General features: G+C 34.8%; 1 protein-coding gene across 8 annotated transcripts; it reads right to left on the minus strand.

Moving 5' to 3' along the window:
* Positions 1–50: 50 nt before the first annotated feature.
* On the minus strand, positions 51–19439 carry STX16 (syntaxin 16). 8 transcript variants are annotated; one of them, XM_007475669.3, is made up of 9 exons: positions 18760–19439; positions 15264–15275; positions 12701–12808; positions 10415–10555; positions 9452–9614; positions 8048–8139; positions 6692–6835; positions 5695–5775; positions 51–3039 (listed from the first exon to the last, which is right to left on the minus strand). In XM_007475669.3, the coding sequence occupies exons 1-9, from the start codon at positions 18838–18840 to the stop codon at positions 2935–2937; spliced, it is 927 nt and encodes a 308-aa protein (XP_007475731.1). In that variant the 5' UTR covers positions 18841–19439; the 3' UTR covers positions 51–2934. The 8 variants fall into 8 exon arrangements, with proteins under 8 accessions (XP_007475731.1, XP_001377532.1, XP_056668894.1 ...); XM_001377495.4 differs by having other exon boundaries at positions 18703–19439; XM_056812916.1 differs by having other exon boundaries at positions 15237–15275; positions 18760–19438.
* Positions 19440–19936: the final 497 nt, after the last annotated feature.

Genomic DNA, 19936 nt, shown 5'->3' on the forward strand with positions numbered 1-19936 from the left:
ATGGTAAATTCATAAAAATAGTAAAAAAATTTCATCTTGGAAATATTAAGTGCTTCATTAATTATTTTATTTTAGCATAAAGAAAAAAGTCATTTCTGACCAATCAAGTTGTAAGAGTTTTATTACTTTTAAGAAATCATTAGCTAGGATAAAAACATCAAAAGCACTTCTGTCAAGACAAATAAATAAAGACTCTCAATTAGTAAAGATGTAAATATGTTAAATTAGAGCAACATTTTGCTTTACACTCTGCATGGTGTAACCAGCAACACCACAAAAAAGGGACAGTAGTTTCATTTACAATCATGGAAAGTTTCAGTATCAACACTGGGTAAGAGTAAAACAAAACATCATTTGAGTTCCCCCTCCTAATTTTTCTTTAAATTTCAAAGTGCCAGTCAATGAAACCAATGAATTGCCTTAAGTAATGAATTAGGCTTTCACTCAAAGACTGAAAACAGAACAATGAATAACCATAACTTTCATGTCATCAATTCCAACCAACAGTAATCAATTCTAGGCAAAAGAATGTTTTTAATTTGTGGCAGTCAATTGTGCCCAACTTCAAATATAGAGGCTAGAAACTAGATTGGCTAATTTTACTACAGAAAATGGTTGTCAATAGGTAATGAAGATGACTTATGCCATCCAATTTCACAGGGAAAAATTATCTTAATTCACTAGTTAGTGCAAGATATGTTTTATTTTCTTGCTGAAATTTTAAGTAATCTTTCCTTAAGTATAGGACTAATAATATAAAGTATTCTAATGTCATACGTATACTGGGGGGAAATTTCATTTGACTACACTGCAAACCAGTAGCTCTTGGATTCTAATTTATTCCCTGCTACATGACTATTTTGCCTCTTGTTGAGGCCAGACACAGAGCAGCCGACATTTTAGGTACTATCCTAGTTTTCTTAGTTTGAAGGGGCCTTCCCCACCTCTCACACATCAGGCACATTTTAAAAATGGAAATCCTGATTACTTAGTGAACTCACATTTCAAGAAAAATTCTATTCACTGAAAATAAATATATTTTTTTAATTTCTTAAATGAGCTATTTTTAAAAAAGAATGCTGTGATTTAACTTTACGAAAACAGATTAATGCAAAGAAACAAGTTCCATAAGAAGTTTTCTCATGGCCTCTGTCCTTTAGGAGAATTTTTTATCACATTGGTTTCAAGTCCAAAAGCAGAATTTACAACTAGGGTCACCTTAAACACTGCCTCATATAATCTGGTTCAAAGAGTGAATAGTTATTTAAGAAATTGGAAGAAGCTTTAAGTTTGAGGGTAATGAGATTTTTCTTCCCTAAAGTTCTTTCATGACAAAACAGCTGCTTGTCAAAGAATTATGGAGGAATCACAGCCACATTTCAAAAGGTGCTATTTCCCGGAATGTCAGGTACAATGTGTTCTATTGTCACCTCAGTCAAAAGGAAATCTAAGGAGTGGTTGCCTTTGGCAACAAATAATTCAGGAGTGGCTAGAACAAAGGTTTATAATATTAAGTATAAGTCCTGATTCTATGATTTACTCATATGTATATAATATTACTACACTCTGGACCTGAGTTTAAATTTCTGGAAACAATTTCAAAGTCAATTCTATGGAGAACATTTCATGCTACTAGGCAAAACAAACTAAAAACAATAACCATTGAAATTATGTTTTAAAACCTTTTAAGAAAATGAGTATAGAATAAATAAAGGTTATAAATATTACATTAGGTGAAAACCTTTAAAACTGAAGTTATTTCAGGACCAATTAGAACATGAAGAAGTTAATTCTCCAAAGTCATCACTCATCACATTGTTCTATGATTCCAGTAGTATTTGACAGCACCATATCAACAAAAGTTAAGTACAACTATTAAGTCCTTCTTTAGAAATCTGCCCTCATAGGGTAAGAAAATCTCTTGGTCAAGATTTTTATAGTACTTTGAAACAGATCTAGCTCTCAGATAATAAATCAAATCATTGATAGAATATGTTCTATTAATGAACTGTACATTGGTAATAAACAGGGCTAAACTGCTAGTTCATTAAAGAGATTTTGATTTTAAAAACATCCTAAAACAGGTGTGTAAAATAATGGAATGAATAGGAATAACTGAGAAGCTTCCTTTTTAACAATGATTCATACCAAATTTTCAGCTAAGGGAATTATAAATAGTAATACCATGTGGTTTACAATAAAAAATATAGTGCAGAATTTCCAAATGAAGGACATACATAGACCAATTGATTTAAACCCATGAAGCTGTTTGACTGAACAACTAAATGTACTGATATCAATGATTGTTTCTTAGTATCCAAATTTTATTTAATCTGATCATTAGCAATGAATTAAATTACATTAAAGGAGAATAAATTTTAAAATTTCAAAGGCCTTCTCAATTTATTTCAATATGGAATACCCACAAAGGGGAAATAAAGATGTTAAATACTTAGAATCCATTGTTTAAGGCATTTGATCTCCAACCACACTTTTTGGTTCCAAATCACTTAAAAATACATGGTTTTAAAAAAATCAAAATCTCCCAAACCCCAATTGCAAAATGTATTTTTTCAACATGCAACTTGTAGATTTGACTGCTAAAAATAGCAAATACATATATCATAACAGCTTTTGCATGTGCTTGTAAACTTTCAACTCCTCATATTTTCTAGTAAAAAAAAAATACTGCGAATGTCTGGATAGAGAATTTGATTTCTATTTGGTAGCATCATCATTTGACTTGAAATTCTCTGTTAAAAAACCAAACCATTCCTATCACTGAAACATGATTTATGAAAAAGAATCTATGGGGAAACATTGCACAGACTTGTACCACGGAGGGTTATACATTCAAAGGCAGCTTTCAGAAATAAAAGAACACTCATTCATATACACTCACTCACACACACACACACAATCACACACAGTTACCTAGTGTGACTTTACACCAACCAGTACAACAATAAGGACAATAACTATTACAAATAAAATTAAAATAACGAGCATCTTCCGATTCTTCTTTTGATACTGCTCTGCCTAAAGAATAAGAAAAAAAATGCCCAGTAAGTGCCTTTTCAAAAAGAAGCCAAACTAAAAACTGATTTATCTATACTCATGTTCTTAAATTCCAGCTACTTTTAATAATGAGAGATGATTTCAGGTTATATGTTTATACCCCAGAAATTAACTCAAGTAATATTATAAAAGGAACATTTCACTAATTCTATAATCTACTTTAAACTAAATCTCCTAAGGCTCAGAGTCTATTGAAAGTCATGCTGATTACCTTGCTTTCCATTTTCTTTGTATTTATCAATTCAATTTTTTAACAAAATATTTGCTTGTTACATAATAGCATAAACTGTATATGTCTTTAAAGTTGAAATATAAAAAAATACCCAATAACATGAAATTTTCTCTTCTACACATAGGAGAGGTCAGAGAATGTTTTTCTCTGAAATGGGAGCTAAAGCTAGAAAGAATCAATCCCCAACTGATGAGATTAGTTACCTGCAGAAATAATTAAGCCACCCTAGGAAATGCTGTCTAAATTATCCTGCTGATGAGACTAGGGCCTCTATTAAAGTTCACTAAGGAGATTTCCTAAATGTAGGAAGGGCACTACAATCTAAAATGTAACAGATGTAAGATAAAATATAGCCTAATTAATTGTAAACTGCCTTTCAGGGTTTGATATTATGGGATGTGATAGGGAACATTGGTGAAAAAGGAGAAAAATGTTGAATGCATCCTGACACTAGAGATTAGAGTGTGCCAATTCTAGGAGACTGGTCTTGGTCTGCCCTACTAAAGGGGAATTCACAAAGCACAAACACTGATGGTCAAATGTCTTTGAACATTCAACTACCTCTGCTTTCATTATATATACACTAAAAATATTCCTATCTGTTGTTATTTGGCCAGCTGAGTTATCTACCAATCAGCAGAGGATGCCTTCCAGAAAGCAGTGCTGGTTCTTGTGTGGTTAGACACTATAAATTAAATGTCATTCAGACTTCTAAGTCAGTCTTTCCTGTGAGTTTAGTTTGGACCCAATCATTCATCTATACAACAGAAATGTATTATCAAGTGTATATAGTTTTCATAAAAGGAAAAAAAGAACATGTAGTGCTAGAAAAAAATCAACATTAAGTGGATTCAAAACCAGCCCAATTCACAGTTTAGTATATAACATATAAAATTTCTAGTGCTTATATAACATCTGAATACTAATTCAGAAGCCCTAGTGTTTTACTCAACTTGTATTGCACAATCTATTTTGCTAGTCTCACTCAAGATGCTTCTAAGGCTTTGGAAAATTCAGAGGCGCAGCTAAATTTAGGCATTACATAATGAGGCATCAAAGCCAATTTTGACTGTTTTACTGTATAATGGCTTATGGCCAGGTTAACCTAAGTGTCCATTAGATCTTTGCATTATTCTAAGGAAGATACCTTCTAGAGAAGCAACAAAAGCATATTTTTACCAACTCCATTCCCACCAAATAAGGGGTAACAAGAGCTGTGAGTAGATTGCAAAATTCCCAATATAAACTTTTAAGAAATAGAACAAGCTGAAACTATTATGAATGAACCCTTTCTGTTCTACAAAGTAAATGGCTTCAGAAGTACAAAAAAGTGAAACTGAAAATTAGAAAAATACTTATTTCATGGCTGGAAATATTATGGGATGGTACATGAAGAAATGGAAGGAATACATTTTATTTATGAAGTCACACACTTTATGTTTAAAATACATTCAACTAAATATGAAATTTACTTGCAGTTTATACACATTCATTTTTCACATATGATTAGATTTAAAGGCAAAGCAATAGACCTATCCCATCCGAGAAAAAATATACAAATACACAAATGTCTATCACATTGCTCTCTTTTAAGAAAAAATGTAAACACAGTATTCTAATTTATTTATTTATTTTTTTAAATCTCATGTGACCAGAGATCTGCTGTGGTAATTAAAAGGTAAAAATTAAGACTCTGATCTGCAGAAGTGCTTTTTTACCAGCTACTGATCAGAAATGTTACATGACAAGAAAAATCTGAATCAGCAATAATGAACAGCCAGATTTCAAAACACTTCAACAAATGTTGATTTGTTTAAAAAATAATAATCAAGTTTAAAAAGGGATGCATTAATTTTTAAGGGAGAAAAATTACAACCCTTTTTGATTTTTATTGTCATGCTCCCAAGTGCTCAGTAATTTCAGAGCTAAGTTTGAGGTTCATTTACAGCAGAAAAAAGTAGAGTGAATCAGAGCTGGCTTTGTATAAAGTGCTACATGGATTACAGACTTGTCAGAATACTCTAGACCAGTGGTTCTCAACCTTTCTAATGCCATGACCCCGCAATACAGTTCTTCATGTTGCAGTGACCCCAAACCAAAAAATTATTTTGGTGGCTTCTTCAAAACTGTAATTTTGCTACAGTTATGATTCAGAATGTAAATACCTGATATGCATTATGTATTCTCATTGCTTCAAATTGAGAGGTTGAGAACCGCTGCTCTAGACTTATTTTCTGATGCTCCTAAAACAGATGTTGGCACCAAACACATTTAAAAATGTGAGTTGAAAAAGCCAGCACTGACATAATCCTGCATTTGGTTAATGGTTCTTAAAACCCTCTCAACCACTAAAATAACATTCTTTTATAAGCCTCTCCCATTACCTTTTGAAGTTGTTTCAAACCATCTTCAGTTTTGATACAGGATTGTTCAACATTATAGTCAATTCTATCAAGAACTGTCCCCTGAATAATAAAATGACAAGTAATGATTAAAAATTGAACTTCAAAATAAAATGTCTAAAATGCAACTATTATTAACAAGGTTAGCTGTAGCAATTCCTTATGTTTAAAAAATATACATCAAAAGCTTCAATATGATTTTGAGAAAATATGGATCAGTCGTCATTATGACTCAAATTTGCTGTTAGCTACACTAAAGTAATTTAGCTCATAAGGAATAACATTTTAAAAATTTAAATCCTAAAAGATAAATAAGTCATAGGCACACTGCAGTTTTGTCAAATATATAGTTTGGTAGGAATTGGATCTGAAAAGGAGCTTTAGTGCTCACAAACTCTTAAATAATGCTGGTGAAACCAGACATGTTATTATAATGCCACTAGACTTTTATCACTTCAATAAATGTAAACCTCAGTCTCCATATATAAGGACCAAAGACTTTAAGCCACAATCCACCATCATAAAAGTGAATAATTTTGCTTCAGGAAGCATAATTTTCTTTGAAAAACAGATTCCATTGTTGGCTAAAATAGGAAAAAGGAGTTGATGTATTGTGTGTCAGGATAGGGCCCTTAATTGAAACATTTTCTACTGGAAATTATATCATTTCATTTAAAATTTTTAAAATTATTATTGCATCTACATCTTCTATAGCTCTAAAATTCTATTTTGAGTAGTTGGCATCATGTTGAATCAGAACCTAAATACCATTTCCTAGGGAGTTTTATCAATGATGAATCATCATTTTAATTGTATTTGAATGGCAGTGGCTCCAGCAGTCATTATGTAGTAATTTGCCAAAACCAGCAAGCTCACATGGTGGCAGAAATAATAGTTGAAAGGAGTCAGAACAAGCCAGTTCTCTAGAGAAGGTTATGTATTATGGAAGGAAAATAAAACATAAGATAAATTCACATACTTGTTCTACAATCATTGCTCCTAGGTCCCTAAATATTTCATTTAGGTCAGAAATAGACTGTACAATCTGGCGAATTTCTCGCTCCCGCTCTTCAACCATTAGTGTATTTTGTTCTACCAACACTAACTGGTCATCTGTAAAACCCTGTTGAAAGGGGGAAAAAAAGGCAGATTCTAAAGTTAGGACTTCCTCTGTAATAAAGGAAAGATACTATATCATATCTAAATTAATGAGTAGTGTACATGCTTAAAACATTCTTTTAAGGTAAGGTATATGGCACTTCATTTTTCAAATAGTTAATAGTCCCTTACCAGGAAAAAAGATCCAAATCCACAAAGTACATTGGCCAAAAATGGGTACTGAGCTATAACCTGTGTTTTCAGAGTTAACTCATGTCATCTACATGTTTACATTACCCTATGCAAAGCCAATTTGTTTACAAAGAAGAAATTAGTGTAGACTTTTCCTGAATGTTTTCAGGATAGCAAAAGTATAATGTCACATCAAACTTTCACAAGTTTTTTTTAACCTGTCCCTTACCTAAATTTATCCTATAGCACATTGCAAAAGCAACCTGATGAATGCTTAGTAAACATTACTGATGTGTTTATTCCACCTAGTGTGACGATAGAATTAACTTTCACTTTGTCTATTTTGTTAATCAAATCAAGAACTTGAAGTGCCCCTACTTAGCACTTTAGCCATTAAGTAAGAGAGTTCACAAGTCACTTACTAACTTACTAGTTCACACCCCAAAGGTCACAAGCACCCCCTCCCCCTTGGGGCAGTGCTAGGCAAATTGGGAGACTGCAATTGGTTCCTGCAAAGAGGGGAAAAGACAGGACATGACATGGAAAAAGGGGGATAAGGGGCCAAGCCAAAGGACTGATTCATTCATTGTGTGTTGGTAAGCAGGACTGAAGGAAGACTCATCCTGGGCTGGAGCATTCTGTGCTGAGGAGGCTTGCTGGGTGAGTGTCTCGGGCTGAAGTAAGAGGCATGCATTGGTGGATTTCTGGCTGAAGACACCACCAGGACTTCCACTGGAGATTGGGACTTGAGGGAGCCCCTGCTGGGGGCTGAGCCAGACTTCACCAGAGTAGCACTTAAGGCGGTAGGCTAGAAAAGGCTGTCTTCTTCCTACATTTTCCACTTTCAATATCTCTACTATGTTGTAAATAAAAGCTGCTAACAGTCATTTCTGACTTAAGAGCTAATATCTTATAAACGGTGACCATGACCTCACTTTTATAACTCTTATATCAAGTCAAACCTAATTTAAATCTTACAATAGAAATCAGATTTTTTTTGAATGTGCTAGTGAACTTCTTATTAATAATTTTGTGGTTAACATACCCGGTCATAAAGAGTGTTATCCTCTCCATCATCCATAAGTGGTACTGATGTGTCAAAAAAATGTTGGGATCTTTCCTCTCGATTCTTCATGCCTATTAGAGATACAAAACTACATTACTAAGATATGTAAAATCATTTTGAAAATATTATTTTACAATTAAGAAATAAATCTGTAATGTCAATATGAAATTTTGGTAGCCAGTTTTAAAAGTTCTCTCCAAACAAGAAATTAAGAGACAAACAGTAATATTTATTATTATATTATCAAAATAAAAGTCCAAATGTTAAATAGGACCGTTCAGTTTAAGTTCTAACAATAAGATCAATACCCTTATTAACTAAGGCCCTACTAAGCAGGAAAATGTATTGATTTAGAGAAATTGAGCCAAAGTTTACTTTTTGCTAGGCAAATGGGAAGAACAAGCATGATCATAAGGGAATTAAGTCACAGAAGAGATGGTACATTAATCTTATTTATTCAGACTGTTCCCACTAACTACTATTGTTCTTTAAAATCTGTACCAGCTCTCATTCGCTCATCCCTTTCAACTAAAAGCACTCTCTCCTTACCTGAATCTCATGCCCTTTTAACTTCTCCTTTGCAGTTATAATATTCTAGCTTGAATTATGATTATTTGTATACATTATTTTATTCATCTATTTTTTACTAAAGGCTGCCTGAAAGCAGGGTAATATTTTTAGAATCTGTGTATGTACAGTATCTTGCATGAAGTAAATGCTCACTAAATGTGTGTTACTGAATTGTTGCATAAAACTTCTTTTTTTTTTTTTTAAGAAGTACACCATTAGTTTTCAGTATGGCAACTGAGAAGTGGCCCAACAACTTTATATAATTCTTTCTAGTTTTACTCTATTCCTAGCTCCCTCCCCTCCTATATTTTAGGTTTAACTTAAGTTGCCCTAATGAGGTTTTACCATCACTGTGGCTACATAGCTATGTAATCTTTCTTGTTGTCATGAATTTAATTTTTTTCTAAGTAAGAAACAGTCAATAATTCCTTTTGACATACAGTTTTCACATATGCTCAACACTAATAAACACAAATGAGAGGAGATGGAGAAATAACAACCAGCAAAAATAATGAATGGCTCTTCTTGTAAGTTTTTTAAAAAAACTCTTATCTTCTACCTTAGAATCAATACTGTATATTGATTCGCAGGCAGAAGAGGGATAAGGGCTATGCAATGGGGGATAAATGACTTGTCCAGGGTCACACAGCTAGGAAGTATCTGAGGCCACATTTGAATCTAGGACCTCCTATCTCCAGGCCTAGCTCTCAATCCATTGAACCACCTCGCTGCCCCCTCAAGTTCTATAGCCAAGATCATTTTATTACTGAAAAAATATAGAGACCAAGTCCTTGCACCTGAAATGATACTTACGTTTGAGATAGTCAGATTGTGCATGTCTAAAATTAGTGGAAGATTCCTGAAGAGACTGAGCTAAAGAGGATACTACATTTCGAAGGACTCGTTCTTCCTGTTCGGTACATTTTCGTGCTCTGCTCTGCAAAGACTGTACTGCTCTCTGACACCTATGAAAGAGCTGGAAGCAGAGTCTTCATTGATTAAATGGGACAATTTTCAAAAAACTCACAATTCCAAAATGGCAATTACTGATGTGAAATACTGATATGATATGAAATTTTATATTTGAAAAACATTCAAAGAGGTTTTATTTAACTACTTGGGATGAAATAGTGAAATCTGAGGAAAAGAATCTGTCTTAATATAGAAATTAAATTACCAATTAAATGAATCAACTATGCTTTAGCAAATGAAAATCATTTTAAATACTATGTGTTAAAATAGTATCCTGATGAAATTTCATTAAGAAATCATGCTAGAACACTTAGAGATTCCTGGAGAGTAATCTTCAAAACTCTTAGCTGTCATACTGTCATGGTTTGACTTTCTAAGTATGCTTTAAGTGCTGAAAATTATTTTAAAAATTAAATTGAAGTAATTTTGTTTGATACATTGCATGTAGAATGTAATGGCATTCTTTGACAAATCTAGGAGATATCTTTTTTTTTTTAAACCCTTACTTTCTGTCTTGGATTGGCTCCAAGGCAGAAGAGTGGTAAGGGCTAGGCAATGGGGGTCAAGTGACTTGCCCAAGGTCACACAGTTGGGAAGTGTTTGAGGTCAGATTTGAACCTAGGACCTCCAGTCTCTAGGACTGGCTCTCAATCCACTGAGCTACCCAGCTGCCCCCTCTAGGAGATATCTTGAGACATAGAAAACTTAGGAAGAATGCTGCAATCTTAAGTTACTCCAAACTGTACCATTTCTTCTAAAGTTTTAAAAAATAAATAGTCCTCCTGTAATATTCTTGACCCTTACCTGTGTGATCTCTTGTGTGGTTATTTCAATGGCATGTTCTTCTTCACTGCTATCATCCAACGTAGGTCTGTTTAAATGTTTATCATGAAGACTAGCTAATTCTTTCATCTTCTGTTTAATTCTGCCAATATCATACTGTATCTAAATGACATAAGTCAATAAAAACCACAGAAACATATCAGAAAATTCCTTAGACAAGTATATACAACAGACCCTTAGATCATAAGTTAAATAAAACATGAAAAGTTCAGGAATACTTGTCTGCATCACCTGAAAAAAGTAGCAATGATACACAAAGATCATGTATATCATGACTGGGCATGTTCCCCATGGCTCTCCCAGTCCTCTTCTATACTTTCTCAGTGACTTCATCAATTCTTTTGGGTTTAATTATCATTTCTATGCAGACAACTCATAGATCTATATAAACAATCCCAGTCTTTCTGATAATATGCAAGATGCTGGGGATTCAAGTACAAACAATGAAATAATCCCTTCTCACAAAAAGCTTATATTTTAATGAGATAACATATATCAAAACATATATAAGCACAAATAGAAAGTGAATGAACACAAATATATACAAGAGAGTTAAACACAAGGGTGCTTTGAAAGAAAGAACACTATCAGTTGAGGAAATTATGAAAGAATTCATGTAGAGGATAGCGATAGGTGGAAGCCAAGTGAATTAGTGGATTGAAAGCCAAGTCTAGGCACAGAGTCCTAGGTTCAAATGTGGCCCCAGACACTTCCTAGCTTTGTGACCCTGGATAAGTCACATAACCTCCATTGCCTAGCCCTTATAGCTCTTATGCCTAGGAACTAATATACAGTATTGATTCTAAGACAGAAGGTAAGGTTAAAAAAAAGTGACGGGACGAAAGGGACTTTCTGAGGCAGAGATAAGGAGGGAATGCATTCCAGGCTTTCATGGTACCTATTGAACATAACTAACTAGTTGTCTCAGAGTTATCTCAAATTGAACATGCCTAATCATCGTGTTCACCTGAAACCCATCTTCCAAAACACCTTTATTCAAAAGTTATCACCATTTTTAGTCTTTCAGTTTCATAACTTTTTATCTTCCTGTACTTCTCATTCTCCTTAGCCCCCCATATCATCTCTGTTGCCACACCTTTTCATTTTTATCTCTATGTCTGTGAAATCGGCCCTCTTGACTCTACTTAATAGCTACACCTTAGTTCAGGTCCTCATCATATCTCCTTTAGTTATTGCAGCTGCAGCCTCCTAACTGGTCTCCCTGTTTCAAGTTTCTTTCTATTTTAGTCCATCTTCTATATAGTACACAAAAGTGTCCATCAGGTCCAGAGGCTCACTAATTCTTCTAGGAACAAATATGTCTCTGCTCAGCTCTCAAAGTCCTTTTCAGCCTATTTTCAATATAGCTTTCCAATTTTAATGTATATTATCTACCTCCTATACTCTGCTCCTCATATAGAACATTGTATCTCTCCCCTCTTTCTATAGATTTGCACTGGCTATTCCCTCTGCCTGGAAAACACCCTCTCCTAACCTCCACCTCACAGCCTCCCTCAATCTTTCAGAATATGGCTCAAACATTAACTTCTACATGAAGTTTTTTCTGATACCAACTGCTAATGCCTGAACTCCCTAACAACCTTATAATTGATTGGTATTTATTCTGTATACACTTATACATATGTACTTGCTTCCCAGTTAGAATAGAATGTCTTTAGAGAGAATATTTCATTCCTCGCATTTGAAGTACTTAACACAGAGTCTGAAACACAGGTGTTTAATAAATGCAGATTGATTGATATACAAGGGTGACAATAAAGTATGATTAATGAAATAAAATGAGAGTCCACAAGAAACTCTTTGGAAAGACAATATTTCTTTCCACGATAAATACATTATTGGCTGGTTTTATACACCATCACTAAAAGAAGGGAATAGGTCAGGTTGGGTAACATAATAGGCACTCAATGAATCTGTATTGAAGTTGCAGATCACACTACCAGTTTCTAGGGATAAGTTACCCTGAATACTACTTTCTTCACATTATATATATACAAAGCTTTCTTCATCAGAATTCAGGAGTTTTTCATTAGTCTTACACGGAAAGTTCAAATTACCACACATTAGAAATCTTTTTCTTGAAGCCAGGAAGCAGCTTTAAAAATTCTTAGCCAAGAAGCACATTCAAGTTTATCCAAATATATTTTTGCAGCTAAAATCTAGATATGCAACTTTTCTAGACACATTTTAAATGTGCCAAACGTAGTATTTAGAAATTCAACTTACTTCATCTACTCCATCAACCCATTTAGGAGGTAACCGTTTTGTCACACCAATTGCTGCTTCTGGATCTAAGCTGATGCCTGACACCAGTGCCATACGATCATCAGCAAGCTAAGGAGTGAAAAAGAATATTTTAAAACATGAAAATTTGACCCTGATAAGTACACACTTTCTCTTTTTAAATATCGCCACTAAAAGACACAGGAGATTAGGAGAAAATAAACATAATTACTCTCAGAAATGTGTTTTTGAATCAATATTGCTATATTTCTCCTCCCCTATTACAATTTGACATGTTGGAGGTCTCCTTAGATACCAGGGTGAATGTGAATTTTACTTCATCTACATAAGAAAGGATGCTAGTTTCCTTATGGAAACATGATTTATATATATTTTATAAAAAGCCTTCAAAAGAACAAGCTATTGGAATTATTTCACAGCAGAATGCCTTTACAGTATACCATGGGTTATAATAGTTTATATGATAGCTACAAAAACAAACTGAAAAAAATAAACAAACAGACTTTGATACAAAAAGGATGCATTTTTTAAATAGGGGTAATTTAGCTATCTCAATTATAAATCATATGGTTATAGTTTGATAACATTTGACAATGTGGACCTTTATAGAGATTGTAAGGATTACCTTTGCTATATTTTAAGTAATTTTTCCCCTCCAGCATATATTCAGGTGTAATATTTTCACCTTTGATTTTTAAGGACTTTAGAAATGTTACCAATCATTCTTATCAGCATTAAAAAAAAAAAAGGATGCTTCTTAGAGAACTTTAATGACATAGACAACCATCTGTTGAGTTGCAATGGGAGAATGTATATTGAGTTTCTTTCTTGATGATTTTATTTTGCATGAAAAACTCAAAAAGATAGTCAAAAAGGAGGAAAAAATCCCTTCTAAATAGCATTCTGCAAATTTTCAGTTATGATGAAAAACTGATCAAACATTTGGACTGCCTTTCTGCAAATCAAGAGGTAAAGAGAAACAAATGACACAAAATCCCTTTATATGTGCCATAATAGTAAAAAAAACAAACAAAAAACCTTTTAATGATAATTTCCAAGTCTTCACAGAAAAAAAAAAATTATTAACAAATTTTCTATAGCTTTGTACACCTATTTGCATATTTACCTTCTGGCAAAATGTATCTTTTGGTTGCCACTATACTGATTTTAAAGTTTCCATTATTGTCACACTAAAAATACTTAGGAGAGAGGGCTGAAAAGATCTCTCTAGGCAATTCATGTTTTCATATTAATTGAGTCAACAAGTATTTATTAAAGCACTTAGTATGTGCCATGCACTGTACTGGAGAATCAAAAAAAATTGGGTAAAAACAGTGCCCATTGTCAAGAAGCTCACATTCTAATGAGGAAGACTTACTTGTCTACAAGAGAAAATCAAAGGGAAAGGTACTACTAATTGGAAAGGGGCCATAAAAGTCCTCTTACAGAAGGGAAAATTTGAGGTAATTCCTGAAGTCTGGGAAGTCAGGAAGTGGAGGTGATGAGGGTATTCTAGACAAGAAGGGGTAGTTGATGAGAAGGTATGGAGTCTGGAAATAGTGTTATATTAAGGAAAAGCAAAATGGTCAGAAACACTGGATTGTAGAACACATAATAGGGGAGGACAGCTAACTGTGGTCAAATCAAATAGGACCAATTTTACTTATAGTGAAAGGTTAAGAATTTCTACCCAGGTCTCTATTCTGACAATGACTAGCTATGCAACCATAAGCAAGTTACTAATATCTTCTGAGCATTAGATTCCACATATAAAAAAGAGATAATGCCAATTACTTTATGGTATTATCATGAAGAAAGGTAAATATGAATGTTATAGAAATGTAAGCTATTATTACTGTAACAATAAATAGCAAGCGAGTTGAACAGTTCTTGTTTTTTTTAAAAGGCCTTTTAAGTTTGTTTTACCAAAATTACAGGTATGTTTTTATTTATACAGTAACCTCTAAAAAATTGTTTATATCAGATTTGTGTAAAACACCAATTTTGAATACATTAGGAAAGTTTATTAAGGACAAATCCTTCAATCAGCTTCATAAATATTTCTTAATGTATGTTTAATAAATCTAGATTTTTTTATTTATTGAATCAAGATTTCTTAAAGTGAGATATACTTGTAAATCTTTCTGAATTATCTAATTTGAAGCACAATAACTAGCCCTATGTATAATAGAGCTGAACATAAGCTCCTTGGAGGTAACAACTGTTTTACTTTTATCTTTATATCCCCAGCAATGGGTACACAGAAGGCACTTCATAAATGTTTGCCGATTGAGTAATACAGTTTGATTATAACAAAGAGATACTATCCAACTGAAATTAAGTATACCATTTCTTTTGACATTGTTATGGGGAAATTTACCATGGGTATTGAAATAGGGAATAAAACAAAAAAAGTACATTTTGAGAATAAAGACAGTATGATTAAAGATAAGTATCAGTTCTGCTGGCACTGAACAAAGAGCAAAAGGGACATTTTTTACAAATTGAAATTAATCACCTTTCAAAAACATTCAAAACACAATACCTCATCCAGCTCCTGAAGAGATTTGTTGTTCCCATCAGTCCCATCCAGTTAGAGAAAGCAAAAGGTAGAAGAAAAAGAATGGAGACAGACAGACAGAGTATGGTCAGTCCTGAAAAAATTTTTTTAGATTTAAGTAAACCATTTCACTAAAAACAGAGTTCTACAAACGAATGCATTTTTGTTTAAAAAGTAAGTAAAAAAAATCTTTTATCATCAAACTATTTAGTAAAACTATATAAAACCACATTTTCATTTACAAAGATTGTGGTGACTGTTTTGGTCCCTGGAAAAATAGCAATAGCAGCAAACGATTCTAAAAATGAAATACAAAAAAGTTTAAAAACCATAAATTTAATTTTATTAATCATTTTTATTGATTCTCAAATATCAGTTAGGTAAGGCTACATTGTAAAATTCCCCTCATAATAAAGTAATGACAAAATGTGAACTCACCAGAAGTAAAATAAAACCTCAACCTTAATGGAACACCAATCTAGAACTATTTATCTTTTTTTTTTCAAATAAGCATAGAAAGCTATCTCTTGTACTGATAAGCATCTCAGTAAATTTAAATAGCTTTTTACTACTATTCACAGAAACTATAACTGGCACATTGGAATAATTAACCCTTGTTGAATTTTTTACTTAGCCATTAATTTGGAGAAAGGATTCTTTATCATTTTGTAATTTTCCATTTCTCAAATTATTCTGTTACTGAAATGGCCAGGAGAAGTCATTAGGAAGGGCATTCAATTGAACTTTGAAGAAAGCTAAATGCTTTTATAGAAAAACTAAGATGAAATTATAGAAAGCTAAAGTTCTTTTCCTCTTCAACTTCTTCTTAGAAACAAAAGAAATTTAATTACAATAATATTTAACACTCTTCTTTCCTAAAGCCCTACTTTAATGTTTCATTCCTGTAGAATGGTTAATTCTAGATTTTGGAGAGAAGGCTCTGGCAACTCCTAACTAGAAAAGAAATTGAGAAGAGTCTGTTGATGGATTTTGTATTTGAGTTCCTTCTGAGGAGCAGGCTATCTAGATAGACTTTCTATTAAAAGGATGGCTTTCATCTAAAATTTTTACCCAAAGCAAATCACAAAGTGTATGTGGGAAATGGGAAGAGAATGAAAGAAGGAAGGTAATATCTGTATCTGTATTACTGGAAAGAATATCAACAAGTGTAAAATATACATGCTACCCCCATTAGAAGTTCTACAATAATAGAGAGGTATATATGCCACACTGTAATCAGATCTAATTACTTTTTATGTAATAAAGTAATGCTTAAGATTTTCAGCTGGTCAGGAAGGAAGCCTTCTTTCTACTCAAGACCAAGCCAAATTTAGATAATAATCATAATTTATTTCAATTAGGACATCTTCTTATTCTGGAAGTGACTACTTAATGTGTTTGATCACATGGTAATACTTTTTTGATTACATGAGACTTGAGTTGAAGAGATATTAGTATCAAAGAATTTTAGGATTTAAAAGACCTCAGAAATCATTTAGCTTAACCCCTCATTTCCCAGTGATCAGTGATGATTTGCCCAAGATCACTTTGTTAAGTCAGTGGCAGCGGGTCTAGGACTTGGGCTCCTTGACTCTTAAACATGTGTCTTCTTTCTATACTACCATGCTTCCTCTCTATTTTGATTTCCAACTTTAGAAACAAATTCAAAGAAAAGTGAGAATTTTGTACATACCATTACTGTTAAAGTATTTTTAGCTATTAGGGTTTTGTAACTTGATTAGCAGTACTACTACCATAAACTTTTTGAAGAACCTGGCTTCTTGGAGGGAAATGCTGAACTTGCAAAGTATAAACAGTTTTGTTTTTTATTTATAGTCCATTATGAAGGCACAATAACCTTCAAACAATGTTTTGTTAATATAAGTATAAACAGGAATTCGTAATTGATTTACTGTCTCTCAATTTCCTGAGTTATATAGTCTAACTTTACTCTTAAGTGTGTGAATAATTCTGTCTATATTATCAAACATCTTTAGCCTTTTTGAAAGTGATATTTTAAAAATAATTTAAATTTGTTTTCTGAAAATCTTCATATAGTAAGTAATAGAAGCAAATAGAACCTATCATGTGGAAGATCCCTCTACCAATGTAGAGGTACAATCTAATGATTTATTCACTAAGGCTTGCCTGAGGCAACTTAAAGGTAAAGTGACTTGCCCAGGGTCATAGAGCTAAAAAAAAAAAAAGCCAGACCTTGGATGATTTAGTCCAATATGCTATTTAGCACACCATGCCTGTAAGCTTTCAGATGCCTAACAAAACCTGGAATAGGCAAATATGGCAAATCTTAAATTAAACTCTTTCATAAAACAAATTCATACTTTTTCAGCTCAAAAAATACAGGTCTCTTTTTCTATACATACGCATTAGTAAAGCAGGGGTTAGTCATAACTTCAGAGTCACTTTGTAAATATCACTCATGACATACGTTTTCAGAAGAAAGAGATAGCAATCATAGTAAAATTTAAGGGGTCTCTGACAAATTCCAGTAATAGTTTCTAACTTGGCATTTCCAAGACTGAGTTAAACTATAGTTCCTAAGCATCTGTCTTTTGTAAGAATTGAGTCATGAATTACAATAAAATAATTACCAATACCACTATGAGGTTTTTGTTTAAACATTCTACTAATAAACCTGAACTCATAAGCTAGGATTAATTTTTGAAAACTATGTAGTCATGGCAATTTACTGGATTGCTGGGTTAATAGTCCAATTTTTTGTTTTTTAAAGCAGGTGTACAGTATTAGATAAATTCCCAACATAGGCACAGTGTAAAAGGCAGTCAGAATGAAGTCAGAATTTCCTGAATGGGAAATGAAAAACAGGGGTCTTAGTTTCACAAAATTGTTCTCCAGGAAACAGGGGAACAAATCATTAATAGCATAAAGCAAGAAGAGCCTCGACTGTCATACAAGAATGGAAAATCCTCATTGGAAAAAATAAAGCTAAAATGACTCGGAGTCATTTTAAAAAGAAATGTGGACAAACTGGAGAGGCATCAGAATGAAAAGACAAGGGATCAGGGAACTGGGGAGGATGGGGTGAGGGAAGAAGTAACAAGCAAAAACATGAAGCAATGAAAAGTGAAACACAGAGCTTCAAAACTGAACAGGAGGGAGGAAGAACTTTTTCAAGTCCAGAGTGAGAGCGGCCCTGTGAAAGTCGGAAGCAAAAGGCCTGGGGTATGGAGAGGACGGAGAAAGGGAGGAAAGGAGAGAAGACAAGGGGAGAGGTTTCAAAACAAAACCCAGCACCTCCAGTCTAATGCCTCCTAACAACGACATGACAATAAGACAACGAGAGAGAGAAGGAGAGACAGAGAGAGAGACACAGAGACAGAGACATACTGCGGAGCACAGGGCACCGCAAGGAGCAGGTGGAGGAGGCCGGCAGGAGACTCACCGCAGCAACGCTACGTGAATGCAGAGGGCTGGAGGTGGAGGAGGTGTAACTACTCACTTGCTCGGCTAACAGCTGCCGGTTTTGGATGGAATTGTTCCGCAACAACAAGAAAGCGTCGGTTAAACGCCGGGTGGCCATGCTTAACCCTGCACGCCCCCCTGTCGGGGACCCCCACTCAGAGCCTCGGCCTCAACCTCAGAAATGGGGTCCTCCTCGGACCCCGCGGGGTCGCCTCCCCTCAAGCTTCCCCGCTTGCCCCTCTGGGGGCAAGAGCAGGGAATGGGGGAGGGGAATAGGGGGATCCCCCGCCCACTCCTTTCCCAAATCCTGGCTTGAATTTCTAAGGGTCTAACTCCCCACCCAAACTCTGGTCCCTGGTCGAGCCTGCGCCCCTCTTGGGGCTGTTCCGGGTCCCCCTTAGGGAGCCCCGGCCAGGCCTGGCCCCTCCAGATCGTTCAGAGCTCGTCCGCGGGCCTGTCAGAGCCCAGCCGGGCTCCCGGCCCCGAAGCCCCGGGACTTCGTCCTCCTCCTTCCGGGGCTCGCAGCCGGAGAGACCAAACCCCTGCGCCTCGTGCCCCCTCCGGCTACAGGGCCTCCCGAGGGGGAAGCGGCGCAATCCTCAGCCTCATCATTCCTCTACTCCGCCGCTGCCGCCGCCTCCGGCTCCCTCCATCCCCGGATCTGACTGCAGCAGCCCGGCCACTTCCGCGTTGGCGTTCCGTCGGCTCAAGCTTCCCCCTACCCGCTTCCGGTCCTTCTTTCCAACGTGCCCTTTTCCCAGCTCCGACTCGTGCTCCTAAGGTTCCGAGCTTTCTTCCCTCCCACTCCCCTCTTACTCCTCCTCCTCACGCTTAGTTAGTTGCGCTGAGCGTTCTCTTTGAGGCTGCATTCCTGTTGCTAGGTTTTACTATAGATAGGATTTAGAGCTGGACCGTTCCTTGATTAACGCCTTCCTTTTATGAATGAGGAAATTAAACATATACGAGTTAAAGGAATTTCCTAAAGTCATACATTTATGAAATATCAGATAAAGGTGACTCCAAGTCCAGAACCATTTCAACCATACCACACGCTGCATAGAATTGCATTGCATTGAGGTGTATCTCAGTGCTTTTTGCGTCACTTTCTTAGTCTCAAATTTGAGTATTATCGATAGCCAAAGGGTGGAAAGATCAGACAGGACGATTCTAACTTCAGCCAACTTACTATAAGTAACCCAAAAGCGTTTATTAGG

The sequence above is a fragment of the Monodelphis domestica genome, chromosome 1 (genome assembly GCF_027887165.1).
Source record: "Monodelphis domestica isolate mMonDom1 chromosome 1, mMonDom1.pri, whole genome shotgun sequence".
NCBI lineage: Eukaryota > Metazoa > Chordata > Mammalia > Didelphimorphia > Didelphidae > Monodelphis > Monodelphis domestica.

Excerpts from the sequence above, each read along its gene's own strand:
- STX16 (XM_001377495.4), bottom strand. The coding sequence starts at position 18,840 with ATGGCCACCCGGCGTTTAACCGACGCTTTCTTGTTGTTGCGGAACAAT. Across the intron at positions 6,836-8,047 it reads ATAACACTCTTTATGACCGG|GGTTTTACAGATGACCAGTT; the intron begins GTATGTTAACCA and ends CCCTTTCAACAG. Across the intron at positions 3,040-5,694 it reads GTTTGAAACAACTTCAAAAG|GCAGAGCAGTATCAAAAGAA; the intron begins GTAATGGGAGAG and ends CTTATTCTTTAG.